The following is a 19,856-nucleotide window of genomic DNA, read 5'->3' as shown; positions in this document are numbered from 1 at the left end:
CTCCATCCCAGGATCCTCAACTGTATCACATCTGAAAAACCCTATATAGGATAGGATGTAAGATAAAATTCTATGTTAGGTAAAATTCACAGGTGGACATCTTTTGTTTTTGTTTTTTTGGTGGACATCTTTTGGGTGGGAGACATTACTCAGTCTACCACAGAGTACCAACTGCAGCCTTGATAGCAACTGCTATGATAGAGATGATAGATCCTCTCACTAACCTTCTTCTTATAAATTTTGTCAGGAAAAGCATCTTAGAGAAGCTGCCTCCATATAGAATGAAATTATTATACAAAGCAGGTGGATCTGAATGATGAGAGGTGTAGACGGCAGTAGACACTATGGTGCATTGCCCATAGACCCCTTTAGAACAGAGGCACTCATTTTCTCAGCTGCCAGTCCAGAGCCAAGTCTGCCTGCGGACACTGTTGTTTGTCAAAGGGAATGGCCTCCCTCAGGGGTTTGTTCCTCCGTTGGAACAGCCACCTTGGAATCTGTATTCCTGGGAACCCAATTACAACAGAGTCTACATAGATGACTCTGGGAACCATAACAAACTGTCTAAACGATGGTTTAACAGTAAATAGCAAAGGGATTTCCATTTGGATGAAATACGCCTCAGTAAAAGTGAAAGGCACAACTCAGTGAAAGTACGTGACATACGTAAGCGTCTTGGTTCATGAACACCAAGGTTCCATTTTCTTACTAAAAGAGAACTGAATTGATGGAGAATTCTGAAAGGAGCACTCTGGAATGAAGCTGGAATATACAGGAGAGATTAGTGTGTCAGCAGGATTGTTTAACAAATGGTACATATTCTAAGATTTCTAACTAGGAAAGTTAAGCAGTTGTCCATAAGGATAAACCAGGACACACTGGTCATAATTTTAGTGAATATATTAATATATTAGGCATAGGTGCATCAGTTATGAGCTTTGATATTACTGTGAATCTCTTATAGCTAAGAATTTCCTATAACATACTACTTTACTAAGAAGAAAAGATTTTTTACCTTGAAAAAATTTATAAATTTAAATTCCTACATATGACATGAAGAAAAACATTCTCCAAAATGGAGAGTTCCTCAAAAAGGGGGTTGAAAACCTGAAAAGCTGTTAATTGCTTTCTTCAACCAATATCCAAAAAGACAAAAGAACAATTTTTAAAAACTTTAATGATGTAATCGAATAGTTTAAAGCCTTTTGGCACAGGATCAGTTTTGCAATTAGGGTTTTCCTGACTCACATTCCAGGAAAACACCCTGTTCTTATGAAATATATATGTGTGCATACATACGTGTTTATGTTTGAGTTCAACATTTAATCAGTACCTGTGGGTATTAAAATTAGTAACTTCTAAGAACCAGATCTACTTAATATCAGACTCATTAAACTGGGGTTTTGAGGTTCATTCTCACAGTAACCTGGTCACTGTGAATCTTTAAGTAACTTACCCTAACGCGGTGGGGAGATCAAATTATAAAGGTGGGACAATGAAAAATCCACACATTGTGCTGCCCCAAGTCTAGTTACTAGGATGGATCACCCCCACTCAGCCGCAGACACCACACCTCCAATCAACATCCATAAACCATAAACCAGTCAGACTTTATGCTGTAAACAGTCTTTAGGGAGATGCCCCACTGGCGAAAGGGAATGTGGAACATCTGAAATAAAGTAGATAGTGGTGGGAATGGCATTGGAGTAGAAGTTGGAAGAGAAGAAGGAAAACATCTTGAAGATCATTTCTTCCTCCGTCCCTTGAGAGACGGTATAGCACAGCAGTTAAAAGTATGGACCCTTGGGTCAGAGTGCCTGTGCCCCGAGCCACATTCTGCTCTTAGCAGCTCTGCAATCTTGAGTGATCACTTATCTCTCTGCCCTTCAGTAGGCTAATCCTTAAAATCGGGATATTATTAATATCTCTCTCCTACTACTATTGTGAGGAGTAAATTGGTTAATGCAGAGAAAGGATTTACAACAGTACCTGGCACATAGTATGTACCGATAAATATTATAACACATGAGGAGTTATGAATATTTCCAAAATATTTTTGTACATTCATTTCACAACCACTTCATAATGTACAGCACAAAAAAGACCGCATACTTAACTCCTCTTACTGTCACATTCTACATGGCCTCCATACTAATAACATATTTATAGGTATATCATTCTTTCTGCTTTCAAGAGTGCACATGTATATATATCTCACTTCTTCTATCCTTCTAAGAATTGCCAAGGTGGAGACAGGAACAACACCATCAGCAGCACCAAAGATCCCAGAGCTGATAATGTCACGGGGACTCCCAGCAGAAGCAAACATAAAACTACTTCAGGGGTGGAACATTCAGCTAAAGCCATCCAGCGCTCACATGAGTAAAATTTTATTTAAACCAAATTCAAAAATTCAAACTTACAAAACTCTTAAGGAACCAAGCCAATATGAACACAGGTTAGCAGGTACAACTCGGGGCCATAGTAGACAGTCAAAAACCAGATAATGGAATTACTGACTTCAAATTATGCAACCAGATGTTCAAAATGATTCAATGCATTAAGGCGAATTCTTTTTATGAACAAAGACTAAATCTCTTTTAAGAAGAACAGAAAGATGTTAAAAATAAACAAATGAAACTTCTAGAAATAAAAAACTCAGTGAATGAATGAAATAGTGGATAAAATACACTTGAGAAAAAGACACAGTGGATTGGAATATAGAGCTGAGGAAATGAAAACATGATGCATCATTTAGAGACGGAAAATACAAGAGAACAAAAGGCGTGGAGGATAAAATCAGAGAATGTGAAGGATGTGAGGGCAGTGGTTTTTGTCTGCTTTGTCTATTGTTATATTCCCAATGTCCAGAAGAAAGTAGGTACTAAAAAAAATTACATGTGAAATGCGTAAGTGGTGAATAAATAGAATTTCCAGAAGGAAAAATGAGATGGAGAAGACAATATTTGGTATAATGTTTTTTAAATTTCCAAAACTGACAAAGGGCATGAACCCCAAACTCATAAAAACACAATGAGAGTTGAGTAAGGATATACAAATAAAACAATATCTGGATACATAATCATGAAACCACAGGACACACCGAAGATGGAGAAAAAGTAGGTTAGGCATAAAGAATGACAAATTGACAAAAGATTTTATAATAGCAATGGTCGGAGTTACTGAGAAATGAGAAGACTGCCCAGCTAGAAATCCATGCCCAGGTAATCTTCGTTCAATGTTAAGGGCAAAACAAGGAAATTTCCAGAAAAGACAAACATTTACAGGGTTTATCACTAATAGGTCTTCACTGGTGGGACTTTTAATTTGTATACTTCAGAAAGTGGAATCTTAGATGAAGAAAAAAGAAAGGAAGACAACAGGGAAAAAAGAATAGTGAGAAAAAATGGGGAAATATTAGGTGCTTGAAACAACATTGGTTGATTTTTTAAAAAATCAGTAACTTTAAAGAATAGTTTCAAGGGTATTAAGGTGAAATAAAAAGTGCTGCTTAACACTAACATATAAGAGAGGCATGAAAGTATTCCAAGGGCCTCCTAGTAATAGGAGAAGAGAGCTATCGAATATCATTGTAATCAATCAAATGTAAGATGGTGTCAATTTATATAAGATCTTCTGTTATAAAGAAAGAGAGAAGACTGCTAATTAAATAGTGGGTTATCTCAGGTCTTAAAGAGAATTCTATGCAAGACATAAGTGGATGGTACTGGCCAGCCTCTTATTTCTTTGAAATTTCTTTCATGTCTTCCAAGAGAATTGCCTGTTTCTCTTACTTTCTGTTGCATTACTTATTGTGATATAATAGACAATATTTTACCAGTATCTCAGTAACAAAAAAACATATATATTCCTCTTGAGGTTCCATAAAACTCTGTTATTATTTTGCAAGAAAATGTGGAATTCCGGGATCCCTGGGTGGCGCAGCGGTTTGGCGCCTGCCTTTGGCCCAGGGCGCGATCCTGGAGACCCGGGAACGAATCCCACATCGGGCTCCCAGTGCATGGAGCCTGCTTCTCCCTCTGCCTGAGTCTCTGCCTCTCTCTCTCTCTCTCTCTCTGTGACTATCATAAATAAATAAAAATTAAAAAAAAAAAAAGAAAATGTGGAATTCCTATCATTCCTGCAATGATGAATATTTTGTCCACTGATATAAAATGTGTATTCTGATGCTCTCTTCCAGGCCTTGCTGCATACCCTTTAAGTGTTTGTTTCAGTACCACATTATAGTCCAGAAGCTTTGGAAACATTTTTAGTGGACATTTAACCCAACACTGGTAGTTACAATAATGCACCTAATTCAGCTGGAATGTTAATGATATGAAAAGCTGTAGCCAATTTATGCACATGTAGACAAAGGCAACTTTATATGCCTAATACCTGGCCAACAGGAATTATAAAATTACCATCAATTATAAAATATATACTTGTTTCAGAGTTACAAATAGGTGAAAAAATGTCTGTCTTGGAATTGATAAAATATGGTGACAATGTTTGCTAAAACTTTAAAGGTAACTACTAAAAAAATAGAATGTAACTTTCAAACCAACAGAACCAATAGTGGTAGAAAAATAAAAGTATAAAATTTTACTCAATTAAAAAAATGCAGAAGATAAAGAGAAATTTAGAGAAGTCAGGAAATGTAACTCAAAATAAAATGGAGAAATATATCCAAATATATAATTTATCATGATAAATAAAAATTAATTAAATTTATCAGTAAAAGGCACATTTTCAATTTGGATTATTTAAAAAATCTACTTACGTGTTTACATATTATATTTCAGTCACGAGGACTTGGGATGGTAAAAAGTAAAAAGATAGAAAAAGAGAAAATAGGCAACTACCCCAAAGAAAACAGGCAAAACTTATCAGAATAAAGTCGCACAATATGTCATAGTAAGAGGAAAAGTTCTCCAAATGATAAATACCAATTCTAAACTTGTTCTCCAAGGAATAAATAACAATTCTAAACTTATAATACATAATAAAAGATACGTACACACACACACACACACACACACACACAGGAATACTACTCAACCGTAAAGAAGAATGAGATTTTGCCATTTGAGACAACACGGATGGACCCACAGGGTATTATGTAAGTGAAATAAGCCAGAGAAAGACAAATACCATATGATTTCACTTATATGTAGAATCTAAAAGGCTAAACAAATGAACACAACAAGCAAAAAAATACTCTCTTAAATACTGAGAACTGGTGGTTCCTGGAGAGGAACTGGGTGGGAGGATGGGTAAAATAAGGGCATTTAAGAGGTACAAACTTCCATTCCTTTATATGTTTATAAAATAAACATCACAGAGATGAAAAGTACAACATTGGGAATATAGTTACAATATCGTAATAACTGGGATCCCTGGGTGGCGCAGCGGTTTGGCGCCTGCCTTTGGCCCAGGGTGCGATCCTGGAGACCCGGGATCGAATCCCACATCGGGCTCCCGGTGCATGGAGCCTGCTTCTCCCTCTGCCTGTGTCTCTGCCTCTCTCACCCTCTCTGTGTGACTATCATAAATTAAAAAAAAAAAACCACAATATCGTAATAACTCTGTGTGGTGACAGATGGTGACTTCACTTATTGTGGGGAGCACTGAGTAATGCGTGAAATTATTGAATAAGTATGTTGTGCACCGAACCTAATAAAACATTGTATGCTAATTATGCTTCAATTTTTTTTAAAAAAAGCTCCCAAATTTATAAAGAAGTTTTGACAAAATTACAAGGAGAAATTGCCCTACCCAAAATGATAGTGGGAAATTTTTAAACACTTGTTTTAGCATTTGGCAGTCTAAGCACACATGAATTTATTGAGGATATAGAGAACTTAGTACAATCAAAAAGAGTTCTTTTAAAAAAAAAAGAGTTCTTTAATCAACTTAATACCTTATTCTCACTAACTCAATAATACACTTTCCTCTCGAATACAAATAAACCACCTCAAGAGTCAGGGCGATGTGGTGGCTAAGAAGTTTCTGAATCCAAATGCTCTGGGCTTGATTCTTGGCTCTATTATTCAGCTATATAATCCTGAACAAGTTAAATTATTAACCTCTCCGTGCTTCGGTTTCCTTATTTATAAAATGGGGGTAATATTAGTACACTTATCTCCAAAGGTTATTGAAAGGACTAAATGTATTAACGTGTGATGAGCTCTTAGAAAAATCCCTAGAGCGTAGTAAGTGCTACAGTATTAGTTACACAGATGAGCCATAGACTGTGCCAGAGAGCGACCGCTCCTAAACGAGCGGCATCAGGCCATCCACGCTGTCTACAATGCAGCGAAATCTTAACCGAACAACAAAAAGATTACAAAAATTCTTCAGGAAATTAACGCACAGACTTCTAAGCCACTTATGACTCAAAGAGGAAATCACAATCAAAATAAGAAAGTATTTAGAATTCATAATGAAAATACGACATCTCGAAAGCTTGTGGGATGACGCTAAGTGGCACTTAGCAAGAAATGTAAGGTCTTACATGCTTCTATTAGAAAATAGGAAAAGTAAAACAGGCAAGCAACAACAACAAAAAACAATAAGCTGATTGTCCAACTAGGGGATTAAAAAAAGAATAGTAGAATACAACCAGAAAAGGAACAAAGAGGAAAACAAGTGAACATTTAAAAAGGAATTAATAAAAAAAAATAAATAAAATAAAAAAAATAAAAAAAAATAAAAAGGAATTAATGAGATAGAATAAAAGACCCTACACAGATGATTAATGAACTAAAAGCTTTTTAAAAAGACAAAGCCCTGAAAATATTGATGAAAGAATCAGTGAAAAAGAGCATTTAAATACAGATAGAACAGAACACAGAAAGTAAGAAAAAAGTTTTATGCCAGTAAATTTGAAAACTGAGATAAAATATACAATTTCCCAGAAATGACATTTTACCAAAAGTGACTGAAGCAAAACTCTGATTTTCTTCAAAGAAATGAAATCGGTAATTTAAAAATCAACCAGCACCACCCCCCTCAAAAACAAAACAAAAATAGCCCCCAGAGGGCTTTATAGTTTTCTATGAAATTAAGTAATAGATTGCCACAATCTTATAAAAGTCTTGTAGATAACAGAAATGTGGAAACTTTTCCGAGCTCATTTTATGACCCCGTACATATAACTTAATACCAAAGCCAGGGAAAGACAGTGGAAGAAAGGAAAATTCGAGGTCAATCTAATGGTTCCAAAGCTCCTTTAAAAATATCAAACCAAATCAGGAAATGTACTAAAATTAATGTCAAATCTCACTTTATCCCAGATTATTATAATGGTTTTATATTTTAAAAATCAGCTATTAGAATTCACCACATTAATGGATTAAAAGAGAAAATAGGATTACTTCAAAAGAGAAGAAACAGCAGTTAATAAAATTAACCAATTCTTAGAAAACCAGGAGTAAAATGGAACAGAGATTGATCTATTTTTCTTACTCTTGTATCACCAGCATCTGGTACAGTATCTGGCGTATAATTAGTAAGCACCTAATAAGTATTGGTGAATAAGTTGAGGAAAAACCTATAGACAAGATATTAGGATTAATAAGAGAGTTGAGTAAGTTTACTGGGTATATGATCATGATACAAGGTCAATTCTGTTTTAATCACTTGAAAAAAAATAGCTGGAAAATAATTTTTTAAAGGTGTTATTTATAATGTCAGCAAAAAATCTAAAATACTTATTATTTTAAAGAGGATTTATACAACTTTCAAGATCTTTAAGAAAAAAATAATAAAATGTTATTGAAAGATTTTTAAGATCTAAGAAAATGTACAGATACATAATATCTACAGATAAGACAGTGACATAAAGATGTTAATTTTCTTCAAATAAATCCATAGATATAATAAAATTCCTATTAAGACAGTGACAGAATCAGTCATTAAAATTGAGAAGCTAATATTTTAAAGAAGTTTGGGGATATTTGTCCTACCAGATACCAAGACTTATTACAGTAACGGTGTAAGGCCAGCTGTATTAGGAATAGGAGAGGTGCAACATGCATAAGAGATAGGGTTTATGCAAGAATATAGAAAAAACTCCTTTAGATTATGAAGAAAAGACTTTTTAAAAGCCTCAATAGAAAAATGGAAAGAAAAGAAAAAAACCTAAACCATAAGCAGATATTTTACTGAGGAGGAAACCCAGATGGCAAATAGCAAACAAATACGAAAAAATGATCCGTTGCCCTTCCCAACAATGCAGGGAGTGTAAACTGAAATAGCAGTCAGATATGGTTCACTTAAATCAACCAAAAACTTCAAAAATCTCATAAAAGCAAGCATTGGTATATAAAGCCACTGGGAGCCTCAAGCATGTCTGAGGCAGTGTAAGTTGGTACAGCCACGGTGGGGAGCAGTTTGGTGGCACATCAGAAACCTGAAAGGAGCCCATCACCAGTTGTTTCTCTCCTAGTGGACTTCACGAGAGATCCTAGCACATCGGCCAAAAACACTGGTTTTAAGAATTGTTCACTGTCACACTGTTTAAATAGTAAACGTCCATCCGAAGAAGAATACGTAACCAAACCGTGGCCTAGTCATGTAGGGGAACCCTCTATCCCTCCAAAACAAACGAATTGGGACTACCTACCCCAACACAAACCTCAGAAGCATTATATCAAGTCTTACGGTACAATTTATATAAAGTCTAAAGGCATAGAATACAACGCTCCAAATAATTTTTGAGCTATGCGTGTGTAGCAAAGAAATGATAACTCTCATAGTCAGGATATCGGCTCCTCGGGGATGAAAGGGAAGAGATTTGAAGTAGAGAGAAACGTTCAGGTGATTTTAATTTTATCCAATTTCTAAAAATTGGGCAATTTGAGTGTATGTAACATTTTGTATTTTTTTTTTTAAGGAGTTAAAGAGAATTGGAAGGTGGGAGCATGGATTAGGCAAAGGGGACGTGGTAGGGGAGGGGGAGTGGAAAGAGTATGAGTGGGCGGCGATGAGTAATCTGGGAGGACAGCCGACGCCGCCGTAGAAGATATAAAAGTAATCCAACATGGACTTGAAAAGACAAAACTTAAAGGCACATTTGGGAACTTGGAGAGAACTTTGAGTGAGAAGTTGCATTTTTCAAGCAAAGCATAAGGACAGAACAGTCCCCCGTGGTGTTTTGGACTAACTAACGGAAAAGAAGGCAGGGACTGTACAATGGAATCCAGTAAGGTTCAATGGTTTTGTGAGCGACTTTAGGGAAAGGATTGAAGACCCTGCTTGCCAAATTTTCAGATTCTACAAAGATGGGAGTGATCACTAGTATTTTGGACAGAATCATGATTTTTAAAAGGTATGAATATCCTGACACGAGGGCCTGAAGACAAGAATATTATTATACTGGTTTAAAACGTGACATACTACGCTTACAATTTTTTTTTTTTCAAGTTCTCTAATTGCAAGTCTTGATTCAACCTTAGGGTTCTGGTACATGGCAAGATAAATGTGGCCAATTGTGCGATGTTACTGTTGAAAACTAATGTGAAAGATGGAGTGTCTGGCTCTTATCAGCAATTGTTCCAAGCAGTTGGATTAAGTACTGGGCAATGATAAATTATAATAATAAATCAGGAAGATTCCAGGGGGAAAGAAACCAGAATGTTGAGAACATAGGCGGTACTTGGGAGCTACAGTGAGACGTCCTCCGAGAATGGGGAAACGGGATTGCTCGTTGAGGATCAGTCGGGGGGAAACATCCACTTGTATGAGTGGGATTCACCAGCTACTGGGCTAACCCAACATGCTGTCTGTACATGAGTGACGACAGGTGAGCCAAATATGGGGCGCTAGGACTGGATGTGATTCTGAGGGAGAAGGAGGAAACCTCATCGACGATAATATCCGCCGTCTAGATAAAGACTGGGGGAACACACTTGGTGATGGCGGCCAGGAAGCGCACGAATTCTGGCCGACCTGAGTCATATTTTTCACTGTAAATCGGTAAGTCGGGGCTCCAGCTCATACCTCTGAGTCCTGCATGTGGATAGCGCGATGTGGACAGCATTTGTCACGTCCTGACAAAACTGAGTTTCCAGACCTAAGCCTTCTCTGCCATAGGCTCCTTCTTTGTCATGGAAAAAACCTAGGGACACTAGGACACCAAGGAGGCGTAGCCGAGAGGACAGAAGCCAGAGGTGATCCCTGGTACCTATATCTTCCTTAGTCTCACGTTCCCGCAGGAACAGGGTTGCACTCGTTTGATTGTTGGGGCAATGAACAGACCAAAGAACGACGTATAGAACGTGCAAAGAGTAAGATTTCATGTGGCCAGGAGGAGGAACACACTAACAATTCAAAATTCTGACAGTGCCTCTTTCGAGTTGTCTGGATGGACCGCAACGAAGGGCCATCTCTTTGGAGAACCATCCTCATGACAAGCCTCCCCCTGCTGACTTCGTCCCTACAACCACCAGGAAGGAAGTTCTGGTTGGCATAGTCAGGTGTCCCCACGTCTTCCGTCGCTCCTGGCAAGGGCAAGGTGGAAAACGACGGAAGGCTCCATTGGGGCTTCATGCAATGGCAAAGGGAAATCTATGAAGGAGAAGTTGAGGAGCAAGAAGAAAGGTCAGAAGCTTACTATGTTCTCATCGTCGCAAGCGTAGAAGGAGAGGCCACCTCTTTGTCAGGAGTAGTGAAGAAGGGGTTTCTGCGCTGGAAAGAAGTTGGAAAAGATGATTTAGAAGATCCCTTGGCATCCTCTGTAAAGAGGAGATTGAGACGTAGAATGGATCGCGGAGATCCAGGGTCATTAGGAAAGCTCTAATAGGGGAAAGGGGGGTCGAGCTACAGGGAAGTGAGCCATAGAGCGGACGTGGTGTTCAGTGGGCTGATGACTGGCATCGGTCATTGAACGTCATGCACATTGGGGTATCATGGGAAGGTTTTGAACAACGGGGTACATGCAATAAAATCTTGTTTGGGAAGCTTAGTCAGGGAACCGTTAGTACATCGAACTGGAGATTGGTAAGAAGGCAAGAAGATCAACTCTGTTGAAGGCCTGAGCCGGGGTGACGGCAGCAGGACGGGAAAAGAGGGAGGAGGCGAGGAGGCGTTTCTCAGGGAGACTCCGCAGACCTACAGGGAAAGGAGAGAGGGACGGAAAGCTCACGAGTGACTGCAGGTTGCACACCTGGGGATCTGAGAGAGTGACAGCACGGCGGGAAGAAAGATGACAACTTCTCATCTGCGTAGGTTGAGTTTGAGATCATGGGTATCGACTAGGACGGGCTTGAGGCCCAGGGACCGAGACCAAGGCTGAAAACAGAGATCTGGGATTCCCTAGCGTCCGCGTCGCCCTGGAGGCGGTCAGCTGCGAAGAGGGTTGACGCCAAAGAACAGCGTCAGTGTATTTTTAGGAGGAAGTGATTACTAAGAACTGGAACCACTGGGGGAAAACGAAGCTCGGGCTGGCTTTTAAAGGAACGAAGGGGGAGCCGGAATCCCACACCGAGACACGGTGGCCCGCGGGACGGAGCGCCAGCCCCTAACCGTGGGTTGATCTGCGCCGTCCCGCTGAAAACGACTTCTGCTTATTCTGCTGCCATCGGCTCAGCCGCCGTCGCGGACGGGGACGTGCAAGAGGCGCGACGTGAAGGGCGTCGGCAGGTGCAGGGCCGGGGAGCTGCTGGCACCTCCAGCTCTCGGCTGCGATGCCCATCAGAGGGCTTGAGGGGCAGACCCCGCTCCCGGCGGCAGGGCGCCTGCCTGCCTGCCTCAGAGGCGACAAGTGGGGATGCGCAACGGGCCCACTGGCCCTAAAATTCTGAGTTGGAGGAGCGCTGAAATAAGCCATTGGCGACGGGAACAAAAGAAATCACTGGCACGAGTGACCTCTAGTGGAAACGGGCTTCAGGGCACTTACACAAACATATACATTTAAATGTAAATACATGAATATGTATACGTGTGTGTGTGTGTGTGTTTAGGTTGGATTACACGAAAATCAGTGGCATATTCAGCTTCATTTCCACCGGGTGTGAAGGGAGGGGCTGCTGCGAGAAGCACACACGTCCTGCCCGGAAAGTGGGAACCGAACCCAACACTTCGGGTTTCGAGTCACACGGAGGCGATCGACGTTCCGCAAACACCTGAATACATGGTGGGTGTCAAGGACACGGGCCGAGAGCGGCGTGCTGGGGCAGGGAGTGCGCCCCAGGCCTGGGGGAGGCCCCGGCCCCCCCGTGCCCCCCCACCTCACGGACCCCGGAACGCGCGGCGATGCCTGCGACGGGTGCCCTTCTGGCAACTTGGAGTGTCACGGCTCCAGCCCTGTCCTTTCCCTGGGCCTGGGGGTGCTGGCGCCAAGTGTCAGCAAATGCTTCGGAGCTGGGGGGACGCAAGCCACGCGTGGGACGGTCGGCCTTGGGAACGGGACTGGGGCCACGGGTCCACGCGCCATGCAGAGGGCAGCAGCAGGGGCCACCCTGGCACTGCCCACAGCCACCCGCTCGGGGGATGCTTGCCAAACGCCCAACCTGGACGCGGAGGAAGGCCACAGGGAAGGGCGGGGATGGGGACTACAGGCTGTGGGATCGCCCGCGAGGCGAGGGGTGGGCGAGTTCAGTTACATGCGTTGCTACAGAAAACGGCGTAAAGAGAGATTTTTTTTTTTTAAATGGAGACTCTACACAAAATCCACAGAACCAGTGTCACCAAGGCCTGGGCAACTGCCCCCTCGGGCAGCAGCGCCATCCTTGTCCCCGTCTCGTGTTACCTGGTGGCCACAGGTGCGTCCTGCCTGCCTTCCTTACCTAGCCCCCTGCACACACCCCGCTTTGTCTGCGGAGGCTGTTGCACAGCCCGGCCCATCGGCTTTCCCCGGGATTCCCGCCCCACCTGCCTCCTCTCCGGGTCATAGAAACAGCCCTTGGGTGAGCCTTCGTGATACTCTCACTCTGGTCTGTGATTTCCAGAGGCCTGGCCTCCCTGGGCGAAGGGCGGTCCAGGGGCCCCCGGACTCCGGGTCTGGCCTGGAGTTACTCCTTAGACGCCGAACTGAACCACCTGGCCCCGTTACAAGGACACGGGGTGCTCAGGGCCCTCCCTCCTCCCCCTGCAAAGATCCCCTCCCCCCAAAACACGTACAATCGTTGGGCTCCCGAAGGGTCATTCCCGCGTCTAGTTCACAAACGGGTTTACTTACTGACGACGAGCTAATTATTTTGATTTGCTCCAAAGCTTCGGTCAGGCTGTCTTCAATCTCGGAGTCATCTAAGGAGAAGAGGTCCCCGGCCCGTGAAAGGTCTTTTTGTCCTAAAACCAGTCTGAACAGTTGATGCATGATGAGAAGACTGATAACCACTGGACTCTGTGTGGGTTTCAGTCATCAGAGCTTAAGGAAGGTGAAAGCACGCAGTGGGGGGCTCACTTTGTGTCCCTTAAAAGGTCATTTTTCTCCAGAATTTGAGGTCCTCTTTGACTCTCTCTGGAAAAGAAACAAATGATACAACATATTTGTTAGGAGAACCATGAGCTCGGGATTGGAACTGGGTGCCCAGCGGGGGGAGGGGGGGCATTCAGAAATGTGTGTAGAGTGACAGATCCTGACCTGATGACCTTCAAATGAACTCTTCCATTGTTATTTCTTTTTTTCAGAAGGTCCCGTCAAAAATTATTAGGTTTCTCCAGAATTTGATACGAACCTTAAGAAGCTGCTTGACCCGCACGCTTACTTTTCTCCTGCCTCCTCCTCCTCCTCTCTGCACCACACGGGAACAAGGGGACAAGCAGAGTGATGGGCCCGCCACCCACCACCCACCAGATTTCCCCCAGATTCCCACGGAAACCACACAGAACAGGGCGGTGAAAGGAAAGAGGGGACAGAAAAGGTCACCCAGACTCCCGCCTGCTTCTCTCTCTCCTGCTGCCTTCCTGGCTGGCTTCCTTCCTCTTCTGACAACGGGCGCTCCCCCAACCCTAAGTGCGGGACGAGGTCGCAGCACCTGCCTTCTTCGTCTACACTCTGAAAACAAGTAGCAGGGAGCCCAAGGGCCCGTGAGACCAGCTAGATCTGAGCGTGAGCGTGAGCGTGAGTGTGGACGCGGGCGTGAGCACTGGGCTCCAAAAGATGGCATCGCGACGCCGGCTAAGGGGGAAGGAAGGCCTTGGGGTCGGGCCATCCCCCCTCTCTCCCCACAGCTGAAATAATGAAGTCCCGCGTGCTTCTTGCTCACTTAACAGTCCCCAGAGAGAGGAGCAAGGGTGCAAACTGAGAGTCCTTCCTCTCTCGTCAGCCGCCCCCGGGGCCTCCTACAATCCCAGGCCACCTGCAGCCGCGGCCACCGGAGCCGTCCCCTCCGTCGTGAGCCCGAAGGCTCGAGCAGCTGCACGTGCGGCCGTCCCGGGCGCCTGGCCCCGGGCCCATGTTCACAGCGAGCAGAGGTGGATCCCGAAGCATGTTCCCCGGAACAAGTGTGTGCGGTCCCCCGGGGGGTCCCGGCCTGCCCCCCGCTGTCGCCGTGCAGGCCCGCGTGCTGAGTGCAGCTGTAAAGTGTGACGATACACACTCGCAGCGCACTACGGTCTCTGGCGTCATCAGGCAGATAAGCCGTATGGGTGGCTTTATGGCCACCGAGCGGGTGTCGAGGGGCGTGTCACCTACAGGCGACCTGTGTGCTCTTGCCGACTGGAGAGCGTGATGCCCAGTGCTTACGTTCGCCGGCCTGCGCGCCAGGCTCCGTCCTGGGGACGGAGCAAACCATAACTCACTTAACCCGCAGCACGAGAGGATGTTTCCCCCGTGTCACTGGTGAGGAGCCGGGGACCTGCCCCCGCCGCGGGGTGGCCAACCGAGAGCTGTGGTGGGGACCCAGAGATCGCAGCGCTGGGCCCCACGACCACCGTGGGCTTCGGAGTCGAGTCCACGTGGGCGGCTGCTGGGAGCAGGAGCCCCGAGCACCAGGAACATTCGAAGCAAAGATGCGGCGGCGTCGGAGCACGCCACGGACTTCTCTTCCCTCCGCCGCTGAGGGAGTCAGGGCCCGCGTCCTGCCCGTCTGTGCCCTGGGGTCGGGCCAACCAGGGAGCGGGGAAGTCACAGGGACGAGGGGAGCAGCAGAGTTGGGGGGAGCTGCAGGGGGTGGGGGAGGGAGAGCGGACGGAGAGGCCTACCAAGCAGGACGCACCTTGCGAATGTGGAGATTGTGACGGGGGACACTGGGTGAAACGGAGAATCTACGGGGAAATTGGGTCAGCGCGCTCCTGAACTGCCCCCTGAACACACCTCTCCCCCGGACATTTGCAGTGACAAGGTCCCGGTGAAAGGACATTCAGGAAAACAAGACACTGGACGGCCGTGGGAAATGGGGTCACCTTGACCTGGCAGCTGGTTGGTCCCCAGCCCTCCCTCCTGAAGCGGAGTCAGCTGTGCCCCAGACACGGCGCAGCCGGGGCTCTGAGAAGGAGGCGAGGGGCACCCCAGGCTCCCGGGGCCCCGTCCTCGCTCCCCCCACTCATAGCGCCCCGAGACGGAGCCCCACAGTCACGCCACCCTCGAGTGTCCATCACACAGCAAACATCACTGTCACAGCCCCGCCGGCCCGAGAACTTCCGCACCCTAACGGTGGGGTGGGGACAGCTGAGGCCTGCACCGCACGTTCGGTGACACAAGGGTGACCCGCACAGACGGCTCATCTGTTCTGCAAAAGGAAGCTTGGGGGAGCACAAGGGAGGCGGGGATCTCTCCTAGGGGACGAAGGCTTTGACAAGGAAGGTGCACAGGCCACTTCGGGGCTGTTCGGGTCCCACTTGCGGGAGCTGAGGACACAGAGCCAGCTGCCTCCGCTCGGTGGTTGTTGGGCCTCTGGCTCCTGCTCTTCCCTTCTCCGAGCCTCAGTTTTACTCTCTGCAAAATGGAGCTGATGCCTGCCTGGCCTCTGTGACCAGGTCGCCTCGGAGATGGAAGCTAAGGACGCGGGGAGAGCCCTTTGTCAACTCCGGGCAGCAGCAGGTGCAGCAGCAGGTGCTCAGCAGGCGGCGCCTCCCCGAGGACTGAGTGCTCCCTGAGGACCGTGTCCCCTAAAGCTCATGACAGTCCCCTGGGGTGACAGGGTGATGTTTGAGCAGACGGCAACTGGGCGGGGCACCCAAGAGGCACCGTGGGGGCGGGGCTGGAGGCCTTGTCTCCCAGAAGGAAGCCCCAGGGCACCCCGTGACCCCCTCCTGAGCACCTGCCCTCTGCACCCTGTGGACCCCCCCCCAGGACCCTGGGGCTCGGCCTCTGGGGCTCAGCCGCGGGGTCAGCGCTGTGCTCCAGGCCAGATCCCGGCCATGTCTCTGCAGCAGCGGGGGGCGGGGGGGGGGTCACCCGTGTCACGGGGTCCCGCGGCCCCCAGCACGTGCACCGAGCTCGCGGCTAGGTACTTGCTGCTTGGTCCTCCCGTCACCCCGCAGGGGGGCGGGGACTGTCGTCGGGAGCAGCGGGCCTGGGAAGGTCGCGGCAGGTCGCGGCTCAGGTCCCCTGGGCCAGCCCCCCCCACCTCGCCCTGTAGGGGCCACAGACGGGTGCAGGCCCGCCCCACCCGCAGCCTTCGCCGCGCCACGCCGCCCCCCTGCCTCAGCGACCCGCCCCGGGCCCCTCCCTCCGCCCTCGGCCTGTGTCCGGGTGTCCGGGAGCCCGCGGGGACTCGGGGTGCGCAGGGAGGAGCGGCGCCGCACCCGCACCCGCACCCGCACCCGCACCCGCACCCCCGGCAGCGCGGCAGGTGGGACACAGTCCAGGGGCCCCGCCCCGACCCCACGGCCCGCACCCACCCCGACCCCCCCGCACCCCCGAACCCCAGCACCCCCGCACCCCGACCCGAACCCCACCCCGCACCCCCGCACCCGGACCCCGCACCCACCCCGCACCCCCGCACCCCGGCCCCCACCCACCCACCCAGTCCGCACCCACCCCGCACCCCCGCACCCCGGCCGTCCCGCACCCACCCTGGCCCCCCGCACCCCGCCTGTCCCCCCTCGGCCGCCCCCCTGCCCCCCCCCAGCCCCCCGCACCCCGACCTTGCCCCCTCGGCCGCACCCGCACCCTCACCCGCACCCCCGGCAGCGCGGCAGGTGGGACACAGTCCAGGGGCCCCGCCCCGACCCCACGGCCCCGCACCCACCCCGACCCCACCCGCACCCCCGCACCCCGGCGCCCCGCACCCCCGCACCCCGGCCGTCCCGCACCCACCCCGGCCGCCCCCAGCCCCCCGCACCCCGACCCAGACCCCACCCCGCACCCCCGCACCCGGACCCCGCACCCACCCCGCACCCCCGCACCCCGGCCCCCACCCACCCACCCAGTCCGCACCCACCCCGCACCCCCGCACCCCGGCCGTCCCGCACCCACCCTGGCCCCCCGCACCCCGCCTGTCCCCCCTCGGCCGCCCCCCTGCCCCCCCCCAGCCCCCCGCACCCCGACCTTGCCCCCTCGGCCGCACCCGCACCCACACCCGCACCCCCCCCCCCACAGACACAGTCCAGGGGCCCCGCCCCGATCCCACGGCCCCGCACCCACCCCGACCCCACCCGCACCCCCGCATCCCGGCCGTCCCGCCCCCACCGCGGCCCCCACCCCACTCCTCACCCCACCCTGGCTCCACCCCATCCCGGCCAGGCCCCCGCACCCCGCCCTCCCCGCCCCCCCAGCCCCCGCACCCCGGCCTTGCCCCCTCGGCCGCCCCCGCCCGCACCCACCTTGCCCCCCCCCCCCCCCCGCCGTACCTGGCGCTCGGCTCGGGGCTGGGGGGGGCACGGCCGGGACCACGCAGCTCCCCGACCCCGACCCGGCGCTGGCGGCTGCTGGAGCCTCGGAGGAATGCGGGGAATGCGGCGGGCGGTCAGGTGACCCGGTGCACCTGGGGGGGCCGAGCCTGCTGGGGAAGCTGCTCTGCGGGGACCACAGGCCGCCCCGCGCTCCCGACCGGCCACACCTGCCCCGGGAAGGGGGGAGGCGGGGGGGGGGGGGGGGTGGTGACCGTGACCCGCGGCTGCTGGGGGCATCACCCCGCGGGGGGCCGGGCCTGTGGCTCCCGAGCTCCTGGGCGCTCCGGACGCTGAGCGCAGGGCCGGGTGAGAGCCACAGCGGCCGGACGGGGATCCCCTCGGCCCCCTTGGTCCCCCGGTACCCTCGATCCCCCCCCATCCCCTCTGTCCTCCTGATCCCCTCGGTCCCCCCATCCCCTCAGTCCCGATCCCTCGATCCCCCCAATCCCCCCATCCCCTCAATCCCCCATCCCCTCAGTCCCCTTGATCCCCTCCATCCCCCCATCCCCTCAGTCCCATTGATCCCCTCCATCCCCCCATCCCCTCAGTCCCCTTGATCCCCTCCATCCCCCCATCCCCTCAGTCCCCTTGATCCCCTCCATCCCCCCATCCCCTCAGTCCCATTGATCCCCCAGTCCCCCAGTACCCTCAGTCCCCCAGTACCCCCAGTACCCTCAGTACCTCTGATCCCCCTGATCCCCCTGGTCCCCCAGTCCCCCCAGTCCCCTCGGTCCCCCCAATCCCCTCAATCCCCCACTCCGTCCCCTGGTTACCTCGATCCCCTCGGTCCCCTCAGTCCCCTCAATTCCCTCGATCCCCTCAGTCCCCTTCCCCTCAGTCCCCTCCGTCCCCTGGATCCCCTGGGCCACCGCTGGACTGGGGCTGCTGTGAAGCTGAGGGCCCAGGAGGCAGGAGGTTGCTCCTGCAGGGGGCAAATCACTAGGCCACACGTCCTCTTCTGTCCCACCCGCCTGTGTGGGGAGACTTGGGGGGTTTGGGCTCCACATCCACTTCGGTGACACCCAGAGGAGACGTTTATCTCGCTTCACCTCACTGACCCTCCCAGGGGAGGAAAAGAGCCCGAGACGCACAACACTCAGAGGGTTCAACCCCTGACGGGGCATGAAGGAAACCCGGTTTCAGGGGCACCTGGGGGTGCCGCCAGTGAAGCCCGTGACTCTTGGTCCCAGCTCAGAGTGGGCTGCGTCTGCTTGACATTCGCTTTGCCCCTCTCGTCTGCTCTCACTCAAATAAGTAAATAAATCTCTTTAAAAAAACAAACCCGCCTTTTTACCTGTACTATTCTCTGCCTGCATTTTGTCCTTAGAGGGTCCACTGGCCACCACATCCCCTACCTGCGGGCGGAAGGTCCAGGAGGCTGCGCTGCAGACAAATTCCTCTGTGCGGTCACCAAGATGTGACTCCCCGCAGCACTACCCGGCAAAGGCCTGTGGCCCGAGGGACTGGAGGGACTGCGCACCTGTCACTGACCCCGTTGACCCAGGTCACATGCTCCAGGGGAATGACCTTTCTAGACCTTTGGTGATCGATCCCATTTTTCTGCCATCCTGTATGAGAATTCCTTTGCTTTGCACAGTTTGCTCCGTGACAATGGAGACTCCAGCCACCCCGGAGCAGGGAGCAGGTGTAGCCTTTCGCTGGTGGCTTTCTGGCTTGCAGATAGTGGTGTAGTTTCCTCTTTTAAAGGAACAGACTCGCTTTCTGTAGGCTTCCCCTTCTTCATCCCCTATTCCTTATTTCTGGTTCTTATGGCTAGATTTTACCGAACTTTTTAAAAGGAGTATAGGTTCCAGAATTGGACATTTTATGGGAACCCATTAAGAAGAGCAGCGTGGTTAGAGAATGGGGAACCCAGACCCCAGTGGGCTCAGCTATGCCGTGACCCGCGAGGACACATCGGGGCCGCTGATGAACCTCCTTGAGCCTCAGGTTCCTTATTTGCACCTGAGGATTGTGAAATGGGTTGTCGAGAGGCTTCCTGAGACTATGTAAAGCATTCGGCACAGAACCCAGCAAATAGCAGCCACACAAGAAGGAAGAGCAGTCGCATC

The 19,856-nt window shown here is 49.8% G+C and overlaps 1 protein-coding gene across 4 annotated transcripts in view; it reads right to left on the bottom strand.

Moving 5' to 3' along the window:
* The window catches only part of VEPH1 (ventricular zone expressed PH domain containing 1), a 222,840-nt gene extending 203,435 nt beyond the window's left edge, over nt 1–19,405 (bottom strand). For 2 of the 4 annotated variants that reach the window (XM_077864579.1, XM_077864583.1), the window contains exons 1-2: nt 17,743–17,881; nt 13,184–13,465 (exon numbers count right to left, since the gene is read on the bottom strand). In XM_077864579.1, coding sequence (XP_077720705.1) covers nt 13,184–13,321 — 138 coding nt within the window. In that variant the 5' untranslated portion in view covers nt 13,322–13,465; nt 17,743–17,881. Of the gene's footprint in view, nt 1–13,183; nt 13,466–17,742; nt 17,882–19,139 lie in introns of those variants that run through there. The other 2 variants (XM_077864581.1, XM_077864580.1) reach the window with 2 other exon arrangements.
* Between the last annotated feature and the right edge of the window lie 451 nt (nt 19,406–19,856).

This window comes from Canis aureus, chromosome 22 (genome assembly GCF_053574225.1).
Source record: "Canis aureus isolate CA01 chromosome 22, VMU_Caureus_v.1.0, whole genome shotgun sequence".
Lineage (NCBI taxonomy): Eukaryota > Metazoa > Chordata > Mammalia > Carnivora > Canidae > Canis > Canis aureus.
Note: the sequence above shows the minus strand (reverse complement) of the source record. Positions and strands in the feature narration are given on the sequence as shown.